Genomic DNA, 18711 nt, shown 5'->3' on the forward strand with positions numbered 1-18711 from the left:
CACCGTTTTTGGAACGGAACTGGTTGCCTCGCATTAAATATTTAAGCCCTGGATCTGCAATTATTTCTCCCAAACGCGTTAGATGCGCTGGGCTTTGCAGGTTTTGACTCCATTATCCGGCAGCTATTCCTAGCATCCAGGACCAGACTGGCTGCTCCACGGGGAGGCAAGGCCAACCAACCCAAGCCCACCATGCAGCCATAGGGAGTTTGTTACCAAACATGAGTTAGTCATTCATGAAATGAATTGATGTAAGAGGAACACCAGGGATATGTCACTTCTCCCTCTCTCTATCTCTCTCCCTCTCTCCCTCTCCCTCCCTCTCTCCCTCTCTCTCCTTCTCCCTCCCTCTCTCCCTCTCTCTCCTTCTCCCTCCCTCTCTCTCTCTCCCTCTCTCTCCCTCTCTCAACCCTACCAAACAGGAATGAGAGAAAGTGAGCATTTCCAAGAAACAAACACCAACGGGCAGAGGGGGGTGGACACTCTGAATGTGTGCATTTTCTGTATTGATGACTATATTGTAGATGTATGTGTGTAAGCTCATTAATGTCCTGTACAGTACATGCTTGTCATCAGTAACAGTATGCATTAATATATGCTCAGTAGTCTGCTCCTGTTAACTAACTGTAGGATCAGCTTTCTCTGGAGAGCCTAATATGGGGATTGCGTGTGGCATGTTGTGGATTCGAGTGCTGGGCAGAAATATAGCAATCCAGGGGAGGTGGACATATAATGTGACTGCAGTATTCAAGCCAAAGGACACATGGAGCATAGCCAGGCCCACTCACGGGTCTCTCCTCTGGGCTCACACACACACACCACCCCGCCACTGTGGGGCTGCATTCAGACTCTCCTATCTGGACAGCATTTAGAAGACCCCCTCCCTCCCCAGACTGTGTTACTGTGTTAGTATAGGTCATCCTTGTGTAATTACTGTGTGACTGGTTGAACTGCAGCTCTCCTGGATAGTGCAGTTACATCAGTAGAGTGACCCGTGGCTGGAGAAGTCCATCAGACCCTGGTGCTTATCAAGAGGCAACTTTGATCACTTTTCCTTCAAGTGAGCTGTGGCGGGGTTGAGGGAGGGGGCGGGGGCGGGGGTGGTGGAGGAGGAAGGAATCAACTGTACCGACTGAAATCTCTCGTGTCATCTTGTGCCTGAACTGAGCTCAGGCTAGTCCTCTCTGAGCCAGCTCCTCTTAATCTCTAGACTCTTAAAGTCCAGGCTGCAAAGAAGAGCTTTCTGGTACCCAGGCTTCTGCTCTGAGCCCTGTCTCTGCCTATGTCTCTATTCCTGTCTCAGTCCCTGTCTTTGCCTCTGTCCCCATTCCTGTCCCTGTCTCAGTCCGTGTCTCTGTCCCTGTCCTTGTCTCAGTCCCTGTCTCTTGTCCCTGTCTCAGTCCGTGTCTCTTGTCTCTGTCCCTGTCTCTGTCCTTTGTCTCTGTCCCTGTCTCAGTTCGTGTCTCTGTCCCTGTCCTTGTCTCAGTCCCTGTCTCTGTGGAGAAGCAGACTGTAGAGCTGCCAAATGGCTGCCCTGACTGAGTGAGTCATTGAAGAGGGTTGGCAGTGGAGTCGCAGGTAATCCTCTCGCCCCCTTAACCCGTTTTAACACAGCCTCACCACTCCTCCTAGAGAAGGTGGAACGGGGAAGGGAAAAGAGTCAGGGACTGAGTGAATCTATTCTGTAAGACTGTATTATAGTCACTGAGCTACACGGTTAACATTTGTATTAAGCCCCATGCAGCATCAAACAGATCTAACAGCAACAGTGTATAAGTCAATTACTGCTGTTAGCATTGGAGGAAGAAGGAGAGAGAGAAGTGACATGACACCAGCTATGGTGATGGCTAAACCAGACACTCCCCGACCCCTCTCCTCATCATAGGCCAGTGTGTATTTCCCTATGCTAATGATGGGAGGGAGGGAGCGAGCGCGGTGTGTCATGGGGAATCAGACTGCCCGGTGCCGATGTTTCAAAGGTTAGAGAGTGTCCTCTCAGAGGGCCTGTGGGCTGCCAGGGGCGATGGAGATGGGAGCTGACAGGAGAGAACCAGAGTCCAGGTGAGGCTCCCCAGACCAGGCCGGAGGACACTGATACCTCACCATGGGAGACCCAGCTCATACACACACATAAACGAACACACACACATACACAGACACAGACACACACACAGAGTCTTCCCAAGACCAACCCCAATCATTTCCCAGTAATTTCCCAAACCCTTCCAATGTGAGCCAGCCAGTTATGTGCGTTGTGTAACCAAGGTCATACTGTACAACAGCAAATCAAATGAAGAGAGTCCGTGCAACAAAGGAAGATACAAAACATAATAAAGGGGTCACTGTAAATAGTCTGGGTGGCTATTTGATCAACTGTTCAGCAGTCTTATGGTTTGGGGTAGAGGCTGTTCAGGACCGCTTGCCGTACGGTAGCAGAGAGAACAGTCTATGACTTGGGTGGCTGGAGTCTTTGACCATTTTTAGGGCCTTACTCTGCCTGGTATAGAGGTCCTGGATGTCAGGAAGCTTGGCCCCAGTGATGTACTGGGCCGTACGCACTACCCTCTGTAGCACCTTGTGGTTGGATGCCAAGCAGTTGCCAGCGGTGATGCTGCCAGTCAAGATGCTCTCAATGGTGCTGCTGTATAACATTTTGAGGATCTAAGGGCCCATGCCAAATCTTTTCAGTGTCCTTAGTGGGAAGAGATGTTGTCGTGCCCTCTTCACGGCTGTGTTTGTGTGTTTGGACCATGATAGGTCCTTAGTGATGTGGACACCGAGGAACTTGAAGCTCTTGAACCGCACCACTACAGCCCCATCGATGCAGCCCGCAATAAGTTCCTTTGTTTTGCCCACATTGAGGGAGAGGTTGTTGTCCTGGTGCCACACTGCCAGGTCCATGACCTCCTCCCTATAGGCTGTCTCACAGTCGTCGGTGATCCACCACCGTCGTGTCGCCGGCACACTTAAAGACGGTGTTGGAGTCGTGCACAGCATCCTTCCTGTTTCTCCCATTTCACATCCAATTTTAATTGGAGAAATTCCATATACACTCTAAGCACACAGTGTAGTAGACAGTTGTTACTGTATGCGTTTCACTCCAATTATGAAATCAATTTTCTTCCTTGAAGTTGCTGTACAAGTGTTCCAGCACGATTACCAAAAAGAGCAGGAAACACGCCACTACATCATATACACAGACCTGAACAAAGTAAGCCTGTTCAGTGGTTTCATGCAGGATTGTTGTACTATTGCGTCAGACTGTAAAAGTGAGTCAGCGTAGAGATTAAACCATTCATACATCATTTGACTGTTAATGATGTACTACCAAGAGGGGTTTGTGCTTGAGCAGGATAGAACAGAGGTCACAGTGCCTTTAGATGCACCATCGAATAAATGTTAGTTTCATAGCCTACGTACGCTGACAGCAATTATATTATATTAGTAGTAGCAATAACACCTATGGATAGGGAGCGACACATTTCCTCAAATAAACTCAGTAAAAAAAGAAATGTCCTCTCACTGTCAACTGCGTTTATTTTCAGCAAACTTAACGTGTAAATATTTGTATGAACATAACAAGATTCAACAACAGAGACAAACTGAACAAGTTCCACAGACATGTGACTAACAGAAATTGAATAATATGTCCCTGAACAAAGGGGGGGTCAAAATCAAAAGTAACACTCATTATCTGCTGTGGTCACCAGCTGCATTAAATCTACAGTGCATCTCCATGGACTGCACCAGATTTGCCAGTTCTTGCTGTGAGATGTTACCCCACTCTTCCACCAAGGCACCTGCAAGTTCCCAGACATTTCTGGGGGGAATGGCCCTAGCCCTCACCCTCTGATCCAACAGGTCCCAGACGTGCTCAATGGGATTGAGATCCGGGCTCCTCGCTGGCCATGGCAGAACACTGACATTCCTGTCTTGCAGGATATCACACACAGAACGAGCAGTATGGCTGGTGGCATTGTCATGCTGGAGGGTTATGTCAGGATGAGCCTGCAGGAAGGGTACCACATGAGGGAGGAGGATGTCTTCCCTGTAACGCACAGTGTTGAGATTGCCTGCAATGACAACAAGCTCAGTCCGATGATGCTGTGACACACTGCCCCAGACCATGATGGACCCTCCACCTCCAAATCGATCCCGCTCCAGAGTACAGGCCTCGGTGTAACGCTCATTCCTTCGACGATAAACGCAAATCCGACCATCACAAAACCTCGACTCGTCAGTGAAGAGCACTTTTTGCCAGTCCTGTCTGGTCCAGCGATGGTGGGTTTGTGCCCATAGGCAACCTTGTTGCCGGTGATGTCTGGTGAGGACCTGCCTTACAACAGGCCTACAAGCCCTCAGTCCAGCCTCTCTTAGCTTATTTGTACAGTCTGAGCACTGATGGAGGGATTGTGCGTTCCTGGTGTAACTCGGGCAGTTGTTGTTGCCATCTTGTACCTGTCCCGCAAGTGTGATGTTCGGATGTACCGATCCTGTGCAGGTGTTGTTACACATGGTCTGCCACTACGAGGACGATCAGCTTTTTTTTTGCTGAGTTTATGACTAGGCGTCCATGTATAATGACTCATCTTTAGTTCTGACATGGATCCAACTCAGTGTTCCTCTGTCAGGGTCGCAGGGTTTGTCCCTCCATTCATCCCTGGTTCTCCAGGATTGAGTGTTAATCTCTCATTGTTTAGCTTTGAGCTCTAGCTGCTACTCATTGCTCCATGCTGGGTCTTCTACAGTAAAAGTTCAGGTACCAGTGCTAAGAGTCTGGGCTTTACATCCTCTTCTCTTAAGACAGGCAGATAAGGCCGGAAGAAAGGCTCTGCAGCTCAGTGTCTCATCTCAGCAGTGCTGGTTTCAGCCAGAAAGCCACGAGGCAAAAGGATTTAACACAGCCAGGCAGGGCAGGACACTCCTCTCCAGAGGGGATTACTGGGAGCAGAGCAGGCCTGCAGAAAACAGACCCCCAACACAGGCCCGAGCCAGAGCTGACCTGGGAGCACACACAAACACACAAATGGGGTTACCCAGCAGCACAGACACACACAACTCCCCCTCACACACACACACACACACACACAGGATGAGCTGCACATGTTGTTTTTCATTAGGGCAGACATGGTCAGGGACAAGGAGGCTTTGGCTGGCTGGGTATCTGGCTGCACTAGAGAGAAGGCAGAAGCCCTCATCCTCTCTAACCCGCCATGCACTGTACAATACACAGAGAGGCAGTATGAGGGGAGGAGAGCGAGAGAGAGAAACAGATTAGTGAGACGTGAGATTCAAAGTGATATGATGGAAGAGGGATTCCTAGTAAATGTTACATAGGGAGCAGGAGAAAGGAAGTTCATTTTGCACCAACTGAGAATTGAAAAGGAGAGTGTGGCGTTGGAAAAGGCTTTTTCTGAGAAAGACTAAGTGTTATCGTGGGATTGGGACTGAGAGTTGGAGAGTAGATGAAAGTGAGAGTTGGAGAGTGGCCCACAAGTGTGATGTGTGTGATTGTGACAGAAAAGCACATGGCACGCATACTGTAAATTCACACACACTCACACACAAACAACACACACACCCGCGGCAGGCACACGGCATAGGGGTGCTGTTGATGCCAGAGCTCCACTGCACGGCTGACTGTTAAATGGAACATTATTCTCCTGATCTGGCATGACAGAGGAGGTCTAGCAGACCTTTAAGCTTTGAAAATGGCATTTAGTGCTTCAGCTGTGGATTACAGAAAATTCTCATTTGTAATGCTAAAAAGGAGAGGGAAAAAGTTCAACACAGAATCCCTGGTCCTGGAGGCCGCAGGCACTTCATGTTTTTCACCTGGAAGACCAAGTGTGTTGAATTTAGGCATTCACTGAATTGATCAATTAGCTCAGTTGGTCAGGTGTGGTGCCTAGTTGGAACCTGCCTACCCCTGGTTCAGCGGTTCACGTGTTTGTTCCCCATCTTCGTCATCATAAACGGTAAGTGGGACAATAGTGATATTTATCTATTTTTTTCCCAGCAGCGTGTTCTAATCCCTTCAGGTCTAGTTCACACATGGGAGAATTCAGTCGGGGTGATACATGTCATAGGAAACATTAAGTCTTAATAGTTCTGTCAGCCTTCACAGAGATTCCCCTGACGTGTGATAAGAAGTGGGCCAACGTTGGCATAGCATCAGCCCTACACGACAACAGGATCTCTACCTTGACCATAGTGAACACGTCATCCTGCCGTGTCGACGTTCCTCTCTTCCTGTGTCCTGTGCAGAGATCTGTCTGTTGACGCGGGGTAGAAGAACAGCCAGCGTCAGAGCAGACACCTACTGCCGTCTGTACTCTCTGTCTGTGGACAACTTCAACGAGGTCCTGGAAGAGTACCCCATGATGAGACGGGCCTTCGAGACCGTGGCTCTGGACCGGCTGGACCGCATAGGTAAGAGACTACATAGCACAACATGACTTTCAACTCCATATGTGTCACTGTAATTGAGCTGATCGTTACAGCCAACCATCCGCCTCTCCATTGTCAAGTATTGTGAAGTATGAATGTATTCAAAGACGTGTTACAGTCCCCAGGTAGCACTCTGTACTAGATTGCCACTGGTTAAAATCCCGGATGGAACAAATGAAACGTGATGTAGTAAATGGATATGGATTGGCTGAGTAAATTACAAAGTGAGTCAGCTGCCAGTCACTGTACTGTACATGGAGGTGTCTGTCCCAGAATCAAACACAGATGTGCCACAGCTGAGGAATCCTCTGGAGGGGAGCTGTTTCCAGCTAAGTGAGCAGCCAGCAAAGAGGAGAGGAGGCCGTGCAGTCAGTGTTTGTGTATGTTAGTGACCTGCTCAGGGCCAATTGGACCAGTAGGCCAGGCAAACAGATATGTCATATTAGCTCAGATGTCTCCACCCCTCCCACGCTGGCCTCCACACATCTGGCACCATGGGCCCTGGCTGCCAGGGAGGAGGGACGGATGGGCACAGCAGAGAGAAGAGAGGAGACAACTCTCTCTATTCTACAGGATATTGTTTTATCATCTCATGTGATAATCTCTCCAGGCAGGGAGAGTGATGTAAGTTAAAGAGAGGAAAACCCCATGGTGGTGGTGAGGAACTCACTATATATAGCTCACCTAGTTGACCTAGTGAAAAGTAGTGTATTTAGTTTAGTTAGTAATATAGAATTTACATAACAGACAGTGACAGATAGAATGTTCGATGCTAACAGTAAGAGAATGGATCATCTCACATCTGTTGTATTGGCCCTGAAGAACAGGGGAGGTAGGTGTTTGGATACAGTAGTTAAGTACATAGAATACTGGTTATTTTCATTCTAGCACCACTTCAGTGACGTGTACACTGATATGACACTTCATTCAGTTCTCAGCCAGCCCAGACAAATAAAAGTTTCACAATCAATGTCAACACGCCTCGATCATAACTGAACTATCTGTGCATGCTTCATTACGGCCTTGGGTATGTCTCTAATGAAATGTTGAACAATGGCTGCAGGCAAGGGGCTCTTTGGTGAAAATGGCTGCTTTGAAGCGATGAGGGAAAGCCTCCTGCCTCCGATATCAACCTCTCCTGGTCCTGATGCCTTTGTGTCTGCATGTTGTGAATAGATGGTGTTCACCTTTCCCCAGCCCTCCTGCATAATGAAGTCATTCACACCGCGATGCCCTACTAATTAATTACTGTCTTAATGGACCCTGTGCAATCGGATCAGAGCTGGGCCTGCTACGGCGGCGTGCGAGCGGCGTCGGGGTCAGGGCGGACCGAGAGACAGCCCCCAGCACTGCTCCCTCTAATCGCCAGCCTCTCATATCTGAAATGGAGAGAGATTGATCTGGGCCTAATTGCATTGACAGTAGCGAGCTGAGAGTGCGGGTACTGTACGATTTCAATCGCACCACATAGCACCAGCTTTTCAGGATTAGTCCTTTAGAACTGCTGGCATGTCCACCCAAGACAGATAGGGCCAGAGTTGAATTCAACTTTTTGTTACTTAGCTTGTCTTGTCACAGAGAGCTATTTCAGGCCATCCCCATCCTGTCTCTGTAATCTGGTGAGTGGCTGACCCCTGACCCCTCCACCACTGGCCATGGAGCTCTGGCCATCCAATGACAGCGGAGGACCACTGCCCTACACTGTGAAATCACTGACGTTAGTGTGAACACTGACCAGCCCCTCATTCTTTCCATATCAGTCAGCCATGTCCCCGTTCAGAGCCGTGTTTCATCTGCATTCACTTTGCCTCTTATCTACGGCTCCACAGTAAGAGCTAGTCAAACAAACACATACACAGCCTGCTGGAACTATCATGCTTCCTCTGTGTTATTCCCCTTGGTAGGCTACGTCCCCGTCCCCCTCTCTCTCTCCGTCTCCCTCTTTCATCGAAAATTTCAGCCAGGGATTCTCTTTTCAAGCTCTGTCCTTGTGCTCGGTGCTGTTAGGGAGAAGTGCTTCAGAATGCAGCAACCGTGTGACATAGGAATCAAAGAGGAGTCTGGGAGTAGGCTGATCACAGCCATTCTGACGCCCTTTAATAGTCAATGTGCAGCCTAGGGGCTAAAACTCAGTAACACTCAGTGGCCTTTGTTGGCAAATGTGTTGCTTGTTCACAGGATCAGGGGTGATTATGATGTAGCTGGTTATTGTGCAGTAGGGCCAGTCAGTGTGTGGCTAACTGTATAGTGGAAAAATGTCTCTCTAAATCAGATGCAATTCCAGAGTGTTTAACTAACTAACTGGACAATCCAGCTAATTGTACTGTTTCTGTCTGTCTGTCTGTCTGTCTGTCTGTCTGTCTGTCTGTCTGTCTGTCTGTCTGTCTGTCTGTCTGTCTGTCTGTCTGTCTGTCTGTCTGTCTGTCTGTCTGTCTGTCTGTCTGTCTGTCTGGTCCCTCCCTCTGTCTGCCTGTCTGTCTGCCTGTCTGTCTGCCTGTCTGTCTCACAGGGAAGAAGAACTCCCTCCTGCAGCACAAGGTGCAGCACGACCTGAGCTCCGGCGTTCTCAACTACCAGGAGAACGAGATCATCCAGCAGATTGTGCAGCATGACAGAGACATGGCCACCTGCGCCCACCTCCTGCAGAACATTCCTCCGCCTCAGCCCCCGTCTCCGGGGCACACCCCCGTCATCTGGGCTCCCCTCATCCAGGCACCCCTGCAGGCTGCTGCCGCCACCACCTCTGTTGCCATCGCCTTGACGCACCACCCCCACCTTCCCCACCTCCCAGCCGCGCTCTTCCGCCCGCCGGTCACGGTCCTGGGCTCCAGGAACCTCCAGGATCCTCCAACCGGCCGGCTGAAGAAGTTCCACACGTCAGCGCCCACCTCCTCCATGGGACCTGACTCCCCCTCCAGCACCCCATCTAAACTGCACTGCTCTGGGATGGACACAGCCCTGCTGGCCTCCTTCCGGGCCCACCACACGACTCAGGGGTCAGGGGCAGCCAGCTCCAGTCAGCAGGCGTCCAGCAGCAGTGGAACTCAGCCTGGGTCTACCGGGGCCTTTCCCTTTGGACCTTTCTCCTCCTCCGGGGGCTCTCCCTCCCACAGCACGGCACAGAGCACGGCCCAGCTACACTCACAGCCCCAGACGCAGCAGCCATTCCGCTGCACCACCCCGCCTCTCGCTGCCCTCTTCCAGCAGGGAGTCATGGAGGGAGCCGTGGGGACAGAGATGGGTGGAGCAACAGGGGGAGCTACAGGTTGGTCTTCAGGAGGCACTACCGGAGGTGAAATAGGAGGGGTTGCTGAGGGGGCCACGGGTGGGACAATAAGAAGGGCCACTGGTTGGGGTAGACGTGGGTCTATAGAAGGATATACTACTGGAGTACATATAGGAGGAGCCACTGGGGGGTACTCAGGAGGGGCTAGTGGTGGGCACATTAGAGGAACTAGTGGAGGACATATAGGAGCTACTGGTGGAGCAATGGGAGGGCATATAGGAGGGGCAATGGGAGGGGCAATGGGAGGGGCTACAGGTGGAATGACAATTGGAGTTCTGGGTACCTCTAGTTCTGGTTGTAGTATCAGCCCCCAGTCCACTGGTTCATCCGGCAACATTAACCCCTGTCAGCTGCTCCACAGCCAGCTGCCCCCCAAGCCTCCACAGGTGGGCTCCCTGCAGCAGTTTGCCGGCGGGGGTAGGACTCCTAGTGGGTTCTACCACCTCCCCCCTCCAGGCTCCCCATCCTCCTCCTCCACCCAGCAGGCCCCAGAGGGCTCCCCTTCTCCCCTGGCCCAGTTCAGCCTGGCAGGCCTCCAGTCTGGCCTGGTCCCTCAGCTGTCCCTGGAGAGGTCTGCCCTGGCCTCGTTGGCCCAGTACGGCTCAGCTAACGGCTCGCCCTGCTACACCCCCCTGGGGCCTAGCCCCACGGTCCAAAGCCCAGTCACAGGAAGGACTTTCCACTACAGTGACTCATCCAGTGCCACAGGGTCCCACAGCTCTCTGCTCATGCCCCAGACCTCCCTCCCCAGCCAGCAGCACGCAGCCGGCAGTGAGTCTCTGCTGGGGCTGGGCAGCTTCTCTGAGGATATGAAACTATTGTCCTGTTCTAACATCTCCCTGCCCCAGGATGTGACCCAGGCCATGGGATACTCCTCCCTCCCACGCTCCTCACCCCCTCGCACCTCGCCCCCACGCTCCTCACCCCCTCGCACCTCGCCCCCATGCTCCTCCATGGAGCCAGGATACTGCTTCTCCTCGCCCTACACCTCCCCCATCCTAGTTCCAAAACCCTGTAGCTCGGTGCCAGGGCACATGACTCCTCCTGTCCCTGCCCAGATGTCTCCAGGACACCTGCAACACCAGACTCAGTCCCCCGTGGCCTCCCCGGCCCTGCCGCCACGGAAAGGCTCGGCAGCCCACTCTGAACTAGAACCTGTCCGCTCCAAACTAACCTCCAATTTGTGAGGTTTGATCACACCCTCCCTGGACTAGTACACAAACGATCTTCCTGTATGATGTCATTCTCTTCTAGGCTTCACTGTGTTCTAATCGTTATCATTTCCACGTTCTTAATATTACTGTGATTTAAAAGATGACACTTAACCAGGTAACTTCAAGCTCCCTAGACAACTACCCTTTCTTTGTTTTTGTTTTGTTTCTCCCTTTTTTATTCATACGTATATACATAGAAATATATTTAAAAGATATGCTAATCAAGGGACAGGAGGGTGTGAACAGAAAATGATATCCATTTAAGAGATGGTCATTTCTTTGTTTCTAACTATGCCAAATTCATATGATGGGGTTGGGTTTGATGGTTAGATGGACAACACAATAGTACTTTTTTGCAGGAACCTATGCACTAATACCTGCATGTATAGATGCTTTTTTGTGTGTTTTAAAAGAACAGAATCAACCTTTTCAGCAGAAAAATACATGCTTCAATAAGAGCAGACTGACTTATTTTTTCATCCCATACAGGATCACATATTGTTGATCCTTAATCATCTATTATCGATTAGATTACTTATTTATCCACTGTATAGACTTTACGAAACCTTCCGAGGTGGAGAAGAGATTTTAGGAAACCAAAAAGACTTTCCTCTGGGGTGATCAATCTGCCTCCTCTTTGGCCTGTGTGTCATTGTTGTATTGTCGTAATATTGGGGGGTGTTGAGTGGGCTACAGGCCCTCCATCCCTGTAGTGAGACAGACATCAAGTATGATGTGTTAGTGATAGGCTTCCTGCAGTGTCCTCAACCCTGTCCTAACAAATTCACTTTGTCTTCCAAGCTCATCATGCCGCAAATGTTTTGGATGGACAAGGACAAGTTGAGCCCTGCAATCTGTGTGCTAGTGGACAGAGTGTATGCATTTATGTGTGTGTGATAGTGACTGAGTGTGAGTGTGTGTTTGAGTGTGTGTCTGTGTGTTTAAGAGAGATAGAGAAAGAGAGGGAGAGGAGTATAATGCAAGGTAAGAGCTTGCCAGACTAACCAAGGGGGGTTTTGCCTTTTCACAAAACTAGGACTACCATCCCAGCTTGTGTGTGGAGTTGTGTACCTTCAGGACCCTTCAATCTCTCAATGCTAGAAAACACTACACTCACTAGTGCTCTCAGAGCCATCAATCACACATAGTTCTGTCAGATAATGTAGCAAACACACAGGAAATAGACAATTTGGACATAAGCAATTACGTTTGTTATTGTAATGATATCAGATACCTGTTGAAGTGCTGCTTTACAGAAAAGATCTTACCACTCCACATTACTACCCACAGCTGCTGTACGGTCAACGTAGACATTCTCCCACATTGAATGCCAGTGTTGAGTTGAACATGTTGAATGTATGTACATTTCATTTATTTTTGTTTAGAATAAATATGGGTTATACAGTTTTACATCAAGGAGTGACAGACAGAAAGACGGGTCATGACAGAATAGAAATGGTAGATGTGGACAATTTCATAGTCCTGTATGTTGAGCTTCATCCCAGCGGACAAGAATGGTTGAAATTACATAATTCCAGATAACCTGACGTCATTCCATCCAGATAACCTGACTTCATTCCATCCAGATAACCCGACTTCATTCCATCCAGATAACCCGACTTCATTCCATCCAGATAACCTGACTTCATTCCATCCAGATAACCTGACTTCATTCCATCCAGATAACCTGACTTCATTCCATCCAGATAACCTGACTTCATTCCATCCAGATAACCTGACTTCATTCCATCCAGATAACCTGACTTCATTCCATCCAGATAACCTGACTTCATTCCATCCAGATAACCTGACTTCATTCCAACCAGATAACATGACTTCATTCCATCCAGATAACACAATGTCATTCCATCCAGATAACCTGACTTCATTCCAACCAGATAACATGACTTCATTCCATCCAGATAACACAATGTCATTCCATCCAGATAACCTGACTTCATTCCATCCAGATAACCTGACTTCATTCCATCCAGATAACCTGACTTCATTCCATCCAGATAACACAATGTCATTCCATCCAGATAACATGACTTCATTTCATCCAGATAACATGACTTCATTCCATCCAGATAACCTGACTTCATTTCATCCAGATAACATGACTTCATTCCATCCAGATAACCTGACTTCATTCCAACCAGATAACCTGACTTCATTTCATCCAGATAACCTGACTTCATTCCATCCAGATAACATGACTTCATTCCATCCAGATAACCTGACTTCATTCCATCCAGATAACCTGACTTCATTCCATCCAGATAACCTGACTTCATTCCATCCAGATAACCTGACTTCATTCCATCCAGATAACCTGACTTCATTCCAACCAGATAACCTGACTTCATTTCATCCAGATAACCTGACTTCATTCCATCCAGATAACATGACTTCATTCCATCCAGATAACCTGACTTCATTCCATCCAGATAACCTGACTTCATTCCATCCAGATAACCTGACTTCATTCCATCCAGATAACCTGACTTCATTCCATCCAGATAACCTGACTTCATTCCATCCAGATAACCTGACTTCATTCCATCCAGATAACCTGACTTCATTCCATCCAGATAACCTGACTTCATTCCAACCAGATAACATGACTTCATTCCATCCAGATAACACAATGTCATTCCATCCAGATAACCTGACTTCATTCCAACCAGATAACATGACTTCATTCCATCCAGATAACACAATGTCATTCCATCCAGATAACCTGACTTCATTCCATCCAGATAACCTGACTTCATTCCATCCAGATAACCTGACTTCATTCCAACCAGATAACCTGACTTCATTCCATCCAGATAACACAATGTCATTCCATCCAGATAACATGACTTCATTTCATCCAGATAACATGACTTCATTCCATCCAGATAACCTGACTTCATTCCATCCAGATAACCTGACTTCATTCCATCCAGATAACACAATGTCATTTCAACCAGATAACATGACGTCATTTCAAGCAGATAACATGATGTAATTTCAACCAACCAGCTGTATGCCTGGCTGTATGTTCTGTATAGATAGGTTGCAGTAATCACCTCTGCCTCTCTCCACAGCCCATCATAAGGAGCAGCATGTTACCCTGGGTTCAGACAGCTGGGTCCATCTCTATCTCAGTCACACCACTCAGCCACAACACTCTTTTTTAACACAGCCCCTGACCTCTGACACATGTAGGCCAGCATGGTCTTGTTGACAGAAGTGCACATTGACCACACTCTAGTCTCTCATTACTACCTCCCTCAGCAGACCTGTAACAAGGGCTAATCACACACACACACACACAGAAACGCATGCACACGGATATGCACACACCCATGCACATGCATACACACACACAAGCCATGGCAGTCTCCCAGTGCAAATTGCAGTGCTGAATTGAATTAATTTGAACAGGACAGTAAGATTTCTATTGATTAAAAGGGCTTTTAAAAGGAGTTCTGTTCTCCCATTGGAGTGATTGCAGATCTAAAGTATCGGTTTTAAATCGTCTCTCTTTCTCTCTCTCCCTCTGTTGTTGTTGTTTTACACCTGGTCTTCATCTGCAGCGAGGCGCTATCTATCTAGAAAGCTCTGAAATATTTATTCACTATCGGTGTCTGTCTGACATGTGGCACCTGCCTCTCTGATGGTGGGAAGCCCACAGACATCACCTCAGACAGGGAGAGAAGGAGGGAGGGAGGGAGGCATTTATTCTCTCAGATAGAACACTCAGCAGCGTGATTGGCTGGACACAGGGAGGGAACAGGGAAGTGATCAGCTCCAGCAGAGGAATATTCATGTCTGTAGTGTGTACAGTGCAATCGTTAAAGACTGTGACTGCTGGAGCTGCTAAAACACGAAGTGGCTGTTTCACATCTGAACAAAAAAACAAGAACCTCAACCGGTTTGTTTATTTTCCACAATATGACCTCATTAAGTCTGAGTTGGGAAATGTGACTACTTTGGATCGGGGTTGAGGGAGCTAGTGGTTGAGACAGAGGAGTAAATTTGAGGAGACGCTGATAGATTGAAGGAATGACGTGGTTGGACAGACGGACTGGGCGCTGACAGGTAGACAGGCAGCCCATGGGGTTCGCAGGCTGACGAGCTGCTTGTTTTCTGGGGGACGTTGAAGGCATGTCACCCTTGCCTTATGATTGTTCCGGAGCGCTCGTGGAGGTTCATGGGAGGCAGGAGGATATTGATTTGTGGGTATTTGAGGCAGCTTTTGGGTGTTGCTGAGGTAACGGTGTGTGCCTGTGCATTTGTACATGTGCGTGTGTGTCTGTAGGAGAGATCTCATTCCAGCGTGTTCAGCCCAGCGCCATGGGTCGATGTCTGGGAGTGGTCGGTGTCTGAAGATGGGTGGGCAGGGGAGGCACAGGTCATGGCTTAAAGAGAGATAGGCACAAGACAGTGATCGATTAGCTGGGTCTGGACCTGACCTGGAAGACCTGGGCCATTATCACAAATAAGGAGGTACATAGTGTGTCAATCATTCCAATCTGCCGCTGTCATTCAGGGAGCTGTCAGTGTCCCGTCTGAATGTACATGTCTTTCACCTAGGCCCCACCTCCCTAACACTGAACTGTCTGTTCTTCCTTTGATGCTATTTATTCTTCAAGTGGATTATGTTGTCTTTGGCCATGTCTACACTTGACACTTACATGTGACTTCTGCTATCAGAATAGGAAGATCGCATTGAAAAGACTGGTCTAGATGCACAAAAGTCCCATTGTGGCTTGGTTGTGTTCAGATCTGGCTGACCACTTCAGGAGGGAGTCAGGGATGCATTATGTGCAGATTTCTCCTCAGTCTGGACACAATCAGGCTACCGAAAGTGCATGCAGTGAGCGACATCATCAGCACTCTGCCCACAAGTCCCCAGAAAACTGTGTTTTGGGTGCAAGAGGCCCCTTTTCATAATAATGGTGGAGGAAATACAATACCGGTCAAAGGTTTTAGAACACCTTCTCATTCCATGTTTTTTCTTTATTTTTACTGTGTTCTACATAGTAGAATAATAGTGAAGACACCAAAACTACGAAAAAACACATATGGAATCATGTAGTAACCAAAAAAGTGTTAAGCAAATCAAAATATATTATATATTTGAGATTCTTCAAATAGACACCCTTTGCCTTGATTTGCTTTACTCACGCTTGGCATTCTCTCAACCAGCTTCATGAGGTAGTCACCTGGAATGCATTTCAATTAACAGGTGTGCCTTGCTAAAGGTTCATCTGTGGAATTTCTTTCATTCTTAATGCGTTGGAGCCAGTTGTGTTTTGACATGGTGTGTGTGTGTGTGTGTGTGTGTGTGTGTGTGTGTGTGTGTGTGTGTGTGTGTGTGTGTGTGTGTGTGTGTGTGTGTGTGTGTGTGCGTGTGTGGTGTGTGTGTGGGGGGAGGGGTATACAGAAGATGCCCTATTTGCTGACAGACCAAGTCCATACAATGGCAAGAGCAGATCAAATTAGCAAAGACAAACGGCAGTCCATCATTACTTTAAGACATGAAGGTCAGTCAAGATGGAAAATTTCAAGAACTTTCTAAGTTTCTTCAAAGTTTCTTCAAGTTCTTTACCAGCCTCAGAAATTGCAGCCCAAATAAATGCTTCACGGAGTTCAAGTAACAGACACATCTCAACATCAACTGTTCAGAGGAGACTGTGTGAATCAGGCCTTCATGGTCGAATTACTGCAAAGAAACCACTACTAAAGGACCCCGATAAGAAGAAGAGACTTGCTTGGGCCAAGAAACACGAGCAATGGACATTAGATCGGTGGAAATTTGTCCTTTGGTCTGGAGTCAAAATGTGAGATTTCTGGTTCCAACCGCAGTGTCTTTGTGAGACGCAGTGTGGGCGAATGGATGATCTCCGCATGTGTATTTCCCACCGTAAATCATGGAGGAGGAGGTGTTGGGGGTGTGGGGGTGCTTTGCTGGTGACACTGTCTGTCAGGCACTCTTACCCAGCATGGCTACCATAGCGTTCTGCAGCGATACACCATCCCATCTGGTTTGCACTTAGTGGGACTATCATTTGTTTTTCAACAGGACAATGACCCAACACGCCTCCAGACTGTGTAAGGGCTATTTTACCAAGAAGGAGAGTGATGGAGTGCTGCATCAGATGACCTGGCCTCCACAATCCCCCGACCTCAACCAAATTGAGAGGGTTTGGGATGAGTTGGACCGGAGAGTGAAGGAAAAGCAACCAACAAATGCTCAGCATATGTGGGAACTCCTTCAAGACTGTTGTAAAAGCATTCCAGGTGAAGCTGGTTGAGAGAATGCCAAGAGTGTGCAAAGCCTTCATCAAGGCAAACGGTGGCTATTTGAAGAATCTCAAGTATAAAACAAATTTTGATTTGTTTTACACTTTTTTGGTTACTACATGATTCCATATGTGTCATTTTATAGTTTTGATGTCTTCACTATTGTTATACTTTGTATAAATAGTACAAATAAAGAAAAACCCTGGAATGAGTAGGTGTTCTAAAACTTTTGACCGGTAGTGTACATACCTAGCATGTGAGGAACGTGTTTGCTGGCTTCATAAATGCTAGCCAGCTAGCTAATATAAAAAAATATATATTTTTGGGTGGGGGGGGGGCCAGCTAGTTTGCTGGCAGAGTTTAGCTGGCTAGTTAGCTACAGTAGTTGGCTACTGCCATCAATTTGTTTTGTTATTATCAGATTTAGCCTGTTCCACCATTTGCAGAATGCATACTGCATTTGAATATTAGCACAGGAAAAGGGAATCCGGACACAATGTGGACACGGTAGACACATTTAAATGTAGGTGTAGATGTGTGAGGTTTTCAGACCTCCCTGATCAGACCTCCATGATCAGAATACAAAAGCTGCATGAACTGTCAAATCTAGACAGTGTCTTTGATTAATTACTGCTAATCTATTTGTAGATTTCTATAGATTGTCTTTAAGGATGTCTGTGGGGAACAGAGGCATACCAACTTTATGTCCTTGGAGATTTCAGAGTTCATCCATAAAGACCATCTATAGTAGACTATAGACTCAATTCTACAAAACAGTGAACCGTGTTTGAATTCTACATATCAGAGACTGACTCAATATACAGTAGAGTTATTTCCATTCCATTTCCCTTTTACCCTCCATCCAACATGGGAAGGTTGATGTGTTGTGGAATGCCAGAGAAAGCATATCAAGGACAGTGAGAGCATGGCAACTAAAGACTACTCAATCCAAATACAAACAGCCCCTCCATTCTGAATTCATTTCAGGGTAGGCAGATATAACCCTTGGATGTTGTCTTTCTGTAATTCAGTAAAAACAGAACAAACAAGTTTACTGTAGAATGGCAGGGTGGAAGTTCATTCTCCTTCCTTCTGCCTGCAGATGTATGTCATTGTGTTCACCTCTGTCCAGATCACTCCAGGGCCTTAGTGTGTTAGCATGCTCTGGTCCTATAGCACTAGCCAGGGCTGGAGAGCTGGAGGAAATGGAGGGAATGGGATTCTGTGCTGCTGTTGTATTGCTTCATCCTGGACTCTGTCTATATGGGAGACTTTGAGAAGCTTCTCCTGGCATACCCAGCAGCATTTCCAATTCATGGCGGTCTCTGTAACACAACACATTTTGATTCCATTTGGGCCACTCCCAATTTCCGAACCTAATCTTTGCCTCCCCACTTCCCATTGTGCTGTATTACTGGGCCGTGAATGTGGGTGGGGGAACCCAGTGGTGCACACTAAAAT

General features: G+C 47.8%; 1 protein-coding gene across 1 annotated transcript in view; it reads left to right on the forward strand.

The window, feature by feature from the left end:
- The window catches only part of hcn4 (hyperpolarization activated cyclic nucleotide-gated potassium channel 4), an 86076-nt gene extending 75139 nt beyond the window's left edge, over positions 1–10937 (forward strand). The window contains exons 7-8 of the mRNA XM_042330893.1: positions 6268–6432; positions 8960–10937. Coding sequence (XP_042186827.1) covers positions 6268–6432; positions 8960–10923 — 2129 coding nt within the window. The 3' untranslated portion in view covers positions 10924–10937. The remainder of the gene's footprint in view (positions 1–6267; positions 6433–8959) is intronic.
- Positions 10938–18711: the final 7774 nt, after the last annotated feature.

Source organism: Oncorhynchus tshawytscha, linkage group LG12 (assembly GCF_018296145.1).
Source record: "Oncorhynchus tshawytscha isolate Ot180627B linkage group LG12, Otsh_v2.0, whole genome shotgun sequence".
NCBI lineage: Eukaryota > Metazoa > Chordata > Actinopteri > Salmoniformes > Salmonidae > Oncorhynchus > Oncorhynchus tshawytscha.